This window comes from Solanum stenotomum, chromosome 2 (assembly GCF_019186545.1).
Source record: "Solanum stenotomum isolate F172 chromosome 2, ASM1918654v1, whole genome shotgun sequence".
NCBI lineage: Eukaryota > Viridiplantae > Streptophyta > Magnoliopsida > Solanales > Solanaceae > Solanum > Solanum stenotomum.
The window spans coordinates 73,134,821-73,144,810 of NC_064283.1; the positions used below are offsets into that span (position 1 = coordinate 73,134,821).

Genomic DNA, 9,990 nt, shown 5'->3' on the forward strand with positions numbered 1-9,990 from the left:
CCTTTTCATTAAATTTAGTCATTTTTCAAGACATTGTATTTATTATATTCAAAGGGTGATATAGTAAAATTACCCTTCTATTTATAGTTTCTTAAGAAGTGTGCAAAGTTAATAGTGGATAAATATTGTTGGATAGAGGAAGTATGCGTTGTCCTTATTAAAAATAGATGTTTTTTAATATTTGCCATTTCACAAAATCAATGCATAAATTACACTATTCTTTTGTAATTACTTTTCCCTAAATAGAAATGAATATTTGACGTTTCCAATTTATATTTCCAAAAACGTATACCTATTCTTTTCCGTTACTAATTCGTTTTTCTTATCAAATTGGGCTTCCCACTCACTAATCCTGTTCCTAATGATATTTGATTTGGTAGTAATATATTATTATAAATAAAGTTGTTAGTAAAAAATATTGATTTCTCTTAATACTTGCAATATGTGGCCAGCAGGATTTGTATCCCATGACTGCTTCAAACACACACTCGTTAGTGTTAAACCAATTTCTGAAGAAGAAAAATTTATAATTCCCCCAATTACTTCTTCATATTCTTCTTCTTTACCCTATTTAACCATTCACTGTAATTTCAGTATAATACATCAATTTTGGTATATACCACTCAATAATCTAGAATACATAAACATGGGTGAAGAATTGGATAGTTCAACTGAATCAACCCAAATCATTCTTCATCTTTCCGATACCAAGCTCTATGAAAGACTCGACTGTGCTATATCAGAAGTGTTTATTAATTTTAAGGGCGAATTTGAAGATCAACAACACATTATAGTTGAACAAACAAGTCGTAAGTTGAAAAAAATCATGACTAAACAGATGTTGGAGGTATGTATGGATGTGACATTAATGATTGATCACCAATGCGATGGTAGAATTTTGTCAGAATTGGAAGAATTACATGAGAATGGAATGGTGCCGGCTAGTAAATCATCAATAGAGTTGCTAGAACCGATGGAAGCTGATGAAAGAAATAGCAACGATGATTGTTTGGTATGTTTAAATGCGATAGGGGAGGAAACTCAAGTACTGTGTTTGCCTTGCTCGCATATGTTTCATGGAGATTGCATTACAAAGTGGTTAGAGAATAGTCATTACTGTCCGCTTTGCCGCTTTCAGATGCCAACGGAATAGACAAAACTACGTATATTTAATCGATGAAGATGTTGTTCTTTAAGATCCAAGCCTTTTTTTTTTTTTTTTATAATTATAGTTTTAATGTACACAGTACTGATGAGAGGGAGTTGATCGGATGGTAAGCACCCCTCATTTCCAACCTGAAGGTTGCGAGTTCGAGTCACCAATGGAGCAAAAGGAGTGGGAGCTCCTAGGGATGGTAAAAAAAATAAAAAAATAAAAAATGTACACAGTACTGTGTACATTATTGAACCAAAAAAAAATTGAATTAGTTATTAGTTTTGTCAATAATATCTATCGCTTTTTGTGACAATTCTTGTATCCTATTTAGCATTAATATTTATAAATTATAGTTTGACTAATTTACCCTTTTTAATACTAAGCTATTTTAATTAATTATTATTTTTAGAATATTTTCTCTATTACAAATTCTTTAGAAATAAGAACGTACATCCCTTTTACTCAAAAGTCCTCATTAATTTTCTCTGTAAATACGTATAATTGGTTTTCCATTCTTCTTCCTCATTTTTTTAGTGGCTAACCTTCAACTTTAGCACAAAGTTGTTGAAAAATTTAAAAACGTGACACCTTGGATGGTTGTTACTCGTTGTATTGTATTGCTAGTTTAATAACAATAGTTGTTTTGATTGTTACTTAAATTTTATTGTATAAAACTTTAAATACAACGACAAAAAGATCAATTTCATATAGTAATCAATTTGGTGTGAGAATGATACAAACTATCAAAATACTATATTTATTAAAATAATACAGAACGATACAATACAACATAATACAAATAAGTTCATAATTGAAAGTTATTAGTTGAGTTTATAAAAAATGTAGAAAGTGTCTAAAAATCAAGCATATTTAAACTTATTGATATAAATGATTGAATTTATTATTGCGTAATAATAAAACAATGTCATTTTAGGTAGTAAAAATATATCATGCAGAATAAATTTATACGAGATAGGTCTATATGAGGCTAGGCGGGATGAATTGAAAAATAAAATAGAGAGGTATAAAAAATACCCTTAAACTCAAGTGTGAATTATTAGTTTTTTTTTCTAAACTATTGACCTTCTTATACATATTCCTTTACTTAACTAATTGAACTTAAATATACCTCGATCTTTGCTACATGAGTGAAATACGTCCCTCGCCAAGTTTAGGGACGTTTTCAACACTTATCTCAACTTTTTATTAAAATGTTAATATTTCTACAAGATTTTGAGACCACTTATTATATCATGTGACAAATCGAATGTGTATCTAAATTTAGTTAATTAAATAAATGGATAATTTTAAAATTGTCAATAATTAAATACAAAACTAATAATTTGCACTTGAAGTCTTCATGGATTTATACGGATTTGCCCCGCCAATGATATCGTTACTTGTGTACCTAATAAGTAGGTAATTCTTTGGTACAAATTGGAAAGAGTAAACGAAAGCTTGTATTGACACGTCAATCAACTGGCCGGAAAATCGCCACAGCTAAACTTCACCATAAAAAATGGTGGAAATTTAACCATTAACACAAAAAAACACCAATAAATATGATCCCTCTGGTCACCTTCACCTTACTCATCTTCTTCAGCTTGATTTCATCATCTTCTTCTTCACAAATCTCCATTTCTGTAACCCCAAAAACCTTATCAAAATCTGGTGATTTTGTTACAATCAAATGGACTGGTATCCCCTCACCTTCTAAACTCGATTTCTTAGGAATTTACTCTCCATCCAGTTCACTCCACGACAATTTCATTGGCTATATTTTCCTATCTTCAACACCCGAATGGGAATCTGGGTCGGGTTCAATTTCCATCCCTTTAGTCAATCTTCGATCTGGGTATCAGTTTCGGATATTCAGATGGACGGAATCGGAGATTGTACCGGATCTAGTGGATCATGACCACAATCCATTGCCGCAGACGAAGCATCTTCTTGCGGTGTCGGAGGAGGTTGGGTTTGTTTCGGGTCGGGGACCCGAACAGGTTCATTTGGCTTTAACGGGTTTTGAAGATGAGATGCGGGTTATGTTTGTTACGCCTGATGGGAAAGAGAGTTATGTGAGATATGGGTTGACCCGGGGTAGATTGGGTCGGGTTGTGAAAACTCGGGTTGTGAGGTATGAGAAGGAAGATTTGTGTGATGCACCAGCTAATAGTAGTATTGGATGGAGAGATCCTGGGTATATACATGATGGTGCTATGCTTAATTTGAAAAAGGGAAAGAAGTATTATTATCAGGTATTGTTCGGGTCTTAATTTTCTTAAACTCCGTGTTAATTAGTTGAGATTGAAGATCAGTTGTTATTAATATTAACTTAGAGTAAGGAAAAATATGAAATTTAGATTGTTTATAACTTTAGATGTAGTAATTATCAACTTCATATGGTATTGTTGAGTGAGCTAAAGCTGTGGAATGCTAATCCGTTTTACGAGTTAATGGTGCCAGCTAATTTACTTCTTACCTGTACCTACATATATCCGGCACCCTGCATGAACGCGAGATGCTTCATGCACCGTGCAGTCATACATGTGCTGTATTCCATTAATTAATTTGCAAATTTACTTTCTCAGCAAGAGTAAAGTTGTTGTCCGGTCGTGACCAGGAGGTCACGGGTTCAAGCCTTGGAAACAGCCTCTTGTAGAAATGCAAGGTAAGGCTGCATACAATAGGCCCTTGTGGTCGAGTCCTTCCCCGGGCCCTGTGCATAGCGGGAGCTTTAGTGCACCGGGCTGCCCTTTTTAGCAAGAGTTATGCTTTTACATGGGGTGCGAGGTTTGAGCAGTGGGCAACCAAGTGAAGTTTTGGTTTGCAATATGATGATTGATGGTATTGATATGATAGTAAGTTTGGGATTTCTAATGACAGTATAATATGGTGAGATATGGTAGTGATGAGCGAGTTCATGCATGCGATTTTCTAGCGGAGTACAATTTTTTGTTGGTGATAAATTATCTAGTGAAGAACATCGAGCCCCCAAAATTGAATTTTCATCAAATTCAGAGCTATATGCTATAGTGGAACCATCCTCTAGTTGAGAATGTTCTGAAGTAATATTAATTTCACCCAATCCATACAAAATCTTTTTTTTTTATCCTTAGTAGCTATGGTGGTACGCTGTGATGGTATATAATGCAGAGTTAGAAATTGTTCATTTCTTGAATGATGTCGGGTTGCCACAGTTGATATCTCTAATGATGCATTACCATACAGGTTGGCAGTGATTCAGGGGGCTGGAGCACCATTTACAGCTTTGTGTCACAGAATAGAGACTCAGGTGAAACATTTGCTTTCTTGTTTGGAGACATGGGGACTGCTACCCCATACTTGACATTTCTTCGTACACAGGACGAAAGTAAATCAACGATTAAGTGGATTAGCCGTGATATTGAAGCTCTTGGTAATAAGCCTGCCCTTATCTCACATATTGGAGATATCAGCTACGCTAGAGGATACTCTTGGTTGTGGGACAACTTTTTTACTCAGGTAGAACCTGTTGCATCCAGAGTTCCATACCATGTATGCATCGGAAACCATGAATATGATTGGCCACTTCAACCTTGGAAGCCTGATTGGTCAAGCTACGGGAAAGATGGGGGAGGTGAATGTGGTGTACCCTACAGTCATAAGTTCCATATGCCAGGAAACTCTTCAGTGCCGACTGGAATGCATGCTCCTGCAACTCGGAATCTTTATTACTCATTTGATTCTGGGCCCGTTCACTTTGTCTATATGTCAACTGAAACCAATTTCCTTCCAGGTAGTAACCAGTATGACTTTTTAAAGCATGACTTGGAATCAGTTGATCGAGTAAAAACTCCTTTTGTCGTCTTTCAAGGGCACAGACCAATGTACAGTTCAAGTAGCGGAGCAAAAGATATATCTTTAAGGAAGAGAATGATTGAGTATTTGGAACCTCTTCTTGTGAAGAACAATGTGAATCTTGTATTGTGGGGGCATGTTCATAGGTATGAGAGGTTTTGCCCTTTGAATAACTTCACCTGTGGAAGCTTAGTCTTGAATGGGAAGGAGCGGAAGGCTCTCCCAGTTCAAATTGTGATTGGGATGGCAGGACAGGACTGGCAGCCTATCTGGGCACCAAGAGAAGACCACCCTACGGATCCTATTTACCCACAGCCTCTGCAATCTCTGTACCGTGGGAGTGAATTTGGATACGTGAGGCTGCATGCCACAAAGGAAAAGCTTACACTTTCTTATGTAGGAAACCATGATGGGGATGTGCATGATAAGGTGGAGTTCCTAGCTTCAGGACAACTTCTCAGTGCTGGTATCCGTAATGGTCCTGCAGACGCAGTACACGTGGAGTCGAAGTTCTCATGGTATGTAAAGGTTGGAAGCGTGCTAATGCTTGGAGCTTTTATGGGTTACATAGTTGGATTCATATCTCNGCGGGAGTGAATTTGGCTACGTGAGGCTGCATGCCACAAAGAAAAAGCTTACACTTTCTTATGTAGGAAACCATGACGGAGAGGTGCATGATAAGGTGGAGTTCCTAGCTTCAGGACAACTTCTCAGTGCTGGTATCCATGATGGTCCTGCAGATGCAGTACACATGGAGTCTAAGTTCTCATGGTATGTAAAGGTTGGAAGTGTGCTAATGCTTGGAGCTTTTATGGGTTACATAGTTGGATTCATATCTCATGCTCGGAAAAATTCTGCTGATAAAGGATGGAGACCTATAAAAACCGAGGAAATATGAATACTTGCTTCTTCAGATTGTGAAATTTGGCGATACTCAAGTCTTACAAGGCAATCTACATCGCGATACTCAAGTCTTACTACCAGTTGCCATATGGGAAAACCGAAGTTAAGACGATGCTTTACCTAGTCACGGTAAGATAAGAGAGAATGCCTGCTTAATAAATGTGACCAGCATTTTGCACTAGACCTGTAATGTGACTGGACTATGTGAGAATAAGCATGTGTTTGGTAATGGGTATTGTTTAGTTCCAGGATTATTTTATTCCGTCATTTCAGTATAAATGGCGGGATAAGTTATCCATATGGAAGGTGGATAAAATAATCTCATGGGATATCCTGGTCTATCCCGACTTGACGTCCCCATAGCATGTTTTTAATGATTTTAGATGTGATTTGGAGAATGTTCTTATATATGATCAGTGCTTGATTGAGTTACTGTTTAGCAATTGCCAAGAAATGAAAGAATATATAATGGTTGGGATTTAGCTCTTCCTCTCTGTTGGTTTACTGCTTTCTGTATATAATTGTTGTTGGTGATTGTTCTTACAACAATATATTGTGATCATAGTAGAGGTTTGAGGAAAATCGATTTTTATTCAAACCATGAATGTCTGCATCACAATTCACAAGTTGTGATTTTGTAGGTTGAGAAGTTAAGGTTACATTGTAGTTTGATAGGTAATTGGGCAACAAGATTGAATTGTACTACATGAATGCCAAAATTGATAAGTGAAGTCATTGATGAGGAAACTTATAGGGAATGCAATTTAATTTTATTGAATTTGATAAATACAAGAATGGTAATTTGAGACGGATTCAATATTTGAAGTTTATGAGTTTCTATGACGACTTCAAATTAATAGACAATAATAATTAAGTTTTCAATCAAATATTCGTAGATATTTACATATATATGGTTGAGACAGTTGTAAGCAAATAGAGTTAAAGTTAGGAAACTACCTACTAAAGATTCTCCCAAACAATAGGAACTAATAATGGATAAGAGACAAGAACCCTCCTAAAACTATGGCGAAACTGTAAGTTACACATCTAAATTATATGAGGGTCCTATTATTTCCTGAACTTATTATTCTATACTATTTACACCCCTAAACTATGGGAGAATCCTATTACCTTCTTAGGTTAATTATCAAGATTGCACTAGTTTTTGAGTTTAACTAACCTATTGTGTCTATTAAGAAGATGTTATTGCATAGTTAAGTGCACTATTGTTATTGCAAATTTATTCGATTTTGATTAGTTTATGAGCAAATTTGACTCTTTTTCCTATGTGAAATTGTAACTAGCTAGGAGGTCTCACAGTTACATTTACATATCATAACAAAGATGATTTTAAACCTGTACTGATTACTAATCCATCTTACTCTTGAAACAATCATTTCTTTTCTCTATCTTTAAGGGAATACACGCTATTTGACATTCAGAATTCATAAACTTCAAATCATGATTGCGTATCTGACAATGAGTAGAAGTACTAATAGGTCTAGTTCCTATCCCAACAAGTGCAATTCTCATGAAGAAGCCAACTATTTATAAAGACAAAAGACATGAATCAACAATTAAAAATGATTTGGGAAGATAATTTTGGCAAATCACTTAGCAATAAAGCTTAAAGCATAGTAACAACTTCCTTGGCTTTTTCAAATGACAAAACAGAAGTATAACAGCTAGTCTTTAGAATGAGAATACTAATTATAGAAGCATAAAAACTAAAACATGGACATAAGAATGTCTCAAAGTTAAAGAAGTGAATGAACTTAACTAGCAAAACTTGAAGCATATTCACAGAACATGCTACAAGTAGCTGTGATGTAAGGTTCTTACAACTGATTACAAAGAATGTAGGGTTGACAAGTGAGAAACTGGGCATCCTGACCTGCTTATGCTTCTGCCTAATCGAAAATCAGCTTACCAGCAGACATCGCGCATCTGTTTTTTAACAAACTACCAACGCGCAAAGGTAGGCTCACCGTTCATGTCCTCAACAGGAGCAGGAAGGTTTAGGTCAAGTAAATCAGCAAATTCTGATCCTTTGACTGCTGAAGCTTGATTATGATTTCCCTGTGAACCAACAAGAAAATGTGACCTTTTGTGGCCACCTAAAGCTTGTCCAGACTTAAACATCCTGTTGCAGAACGGGCATTCGTGTCCTTTGAACTTTTTAGGTTTCATCTTCTTCTCAGGATTGTAATTGACATCTTGACAATCATGAACAGCTGGTTTTCTGTTGTTAAATGTCTCCCTATGCTTTCCCTTGTCTATGTAACTAGGACCATTTTCAGCACCACGACCATTCTCATCGGTTTCATATGTTGATTCGAAATAGGCACTGGCTTTTTTGTTGCAAGGTCTGTGTCCACCAAGAGCCTGATAAGAGCTAAAAGCCTTCTTGCAGTTGAAGCACTCATACTTTTTCTTCTTCTGAGTATGTTTGCTTCCTTCAGGACCTTTAAAACCGACCTTTATCTTCCTGAACGACGACTCATTTCCTAATTCTGGTTCATAAGATATATCCTTTGTTCTCTTTCTTGATTCACTCTTAGCCAAATTTGAAGCCATTCCATAGCTATCATATTTATATTCTTTGGTTGAACCATTAATCCTCATTTCTGTTATGTACTTTGTTGTTGTAGTTGTTATGTTTAAGTCTTTTTCCACTTCTTTTCTAGTCTCATCGCACCAAACTCCGAGGCTCTTGTTAGATGTATTCCATTGGTAATTACCATTTCTATGGAACTCATCAACAGATGCATCTGATTCAACTTTCATATATTCGCCTAAAAAGTATCCGGAATCAGAATTCTCAGACTCAGCTTCAGCATTCAAAGCATTAAGTTTCAAGTTTCTGTCCGCCTCTTTTTTGCTCCTTCGATGTGTTTCATCTAGATTGTCAGCAGGCTTTAGAAAATCCTTTCTAGCTACTTTCATGTCGACAGATGATGATTTCGTCTCCAAAATAACAGAATTGTTGTCGGAAGACTCAACAACTGAATTGACACCATTCCAAATCCCAGAATCCATCGACAACATCATCAAACACTTAGCTACTTCCTCTTGATCTTGCTCATCAATCTCAGAAACAGATGACGAAACACTTCTATTGTTAACTAAGCAAAAGGAGGAAGGCTTAGCTACAAGTCTATTGTACCTTTTAGTATTTGATCTGCTCTTCAGCTTTGGCTCCTCGGCTTCAGTATCCGAGTTGCTGTCCATCAACAGGTTCTTGTTTTCACTAGTCCACGAATGATCATCTTTCGACCCTCCCCTGTCTTTGCCAGAGTGACACGCCATATGACCACACAAAGCTTTCAACGATTGAAACACCTTACCACATTGCTGACAAACATTCTCCTGAGGCAACAAAGGAGACCTCGAATCCGAAGCCCTCCAAGTTTTCTTGGGATTGTCTCTAAGACCATAACCAGAATGTTCACTTAATTCAAACTGTGATTTAGGATCTTTCTTGCTGCTATTCTTCCCACCATCAATCCAAGATTGCAACTTTTTCTGTTTAAACTCAACTTTTTCCTTTGCTAGTACATGAGACCTCATGTGACCACCAAATGACTTCCCACATGGATACTTCTTGTCACACAACTTACAAAAGTACTTCAAATCTTGATCTTCTTCCATTGAACAACTTTGTACAACAACAACAACAACTCGAATATCAAACAAATTCACCGCGTAAACACAAGATTTCAAGTTCAAACCACCCCCATATCAAAGAAAAGAGGAAATAAAGCTTTAGATACAGATCACCAAGACTCTTCTTGGCTATTGCATTATATTAGCTAATCTCTCAAATAAATAAAAATGATACATGTTTTTGGGAAGTAAATGATCAGACCCACAATAAAAGGAGACTCTTTCAATTCCCATATCTATGTAATCTCTCACTCACTCACTCACTCAGTAAGACAAACCAGATATTAAATGTACAAAATTTCAAGAATCCTTTATGAAAAATTCAATCTTTAATGACCATAAGACTAGCAATATATTTGGGACTTGAAAAAAACAAATCACAACAGAAATCTAAAGACTCTTTCCTCCCCAACAAAACCACAAAACCC

General features: G+C 36.1%; 3 protein-coding genes across 5 annotated transcripts; 2 read left to right on the forward strand and 1 right to left on the reverse strand.

The window, feature by feature from the left end:
* Positions 1-442: 442 nt before the first annotated feature.
* Positions 443-1,153, forward strand: LOC125854340 (uncharacterized). Its single transcript, XM_049533856.1, has one exon. The coding sequence runs from the start codon at positions 443-445 to the stop codon at positions 1,151-1,153; it is 711 nt and encodes a 236-aa protein (XP_049389813.1).
* A 1,447-nt stretch (positions 1,154-2,600) lies between these two features.
* LOC125854317 (probable inactive purple acid phosphatase 2) lies at positions 2,601-6,376 on the forward strand. Of its 3 annotated transcripts, none has more exons than XM_049533828.1 (3): positions 2,601-3,411; positions 4,385-5,521; positions 5,775-6,376. In XM_049533828.1, the coding sequence occupies exons 1-3, from the start codon at positions 2,719-2,721 to the stop codon at positions 5,889-5,891; spliced, it is 1,947 nt and encodes a 648-aa protein (XP_049389785.1). In that variant the 5' UTR covers positions 2,601-2,718; the 3' UTR covers positions 5,892-6,376. The 3 variants fall into 3 exon arrangements, with proteins under 3 accessions (XP_049389785.1, XP_049389786.1, XP_049389784.1); XM_049533829.1 differs by having other exon boundaries at positions 4,385-5,496; positions 5,708-6,376; XM_049533827.1 differs by having other exon boundaries at positions 4,385-5,410; positions 5,664-6,376.
* A 1,211-nt stretch (positions 6,377-7,587) lies between these two features.
* LOC125854320 (uncharacterized) lies at positions 7,588-9,990 on the reverse strand. Its single transcript, XM_049533835.1, has one exon. It carries the CDS (start codon positions 9,545-9,547, stop codon positions 7,859-7,861), a length of 1,689 nt encoding a protein of 562 aa, XP_049389792.1. The 5' UTR covers positions 9,548-9,990; the 3' UTR covers positions 7,588-7,858.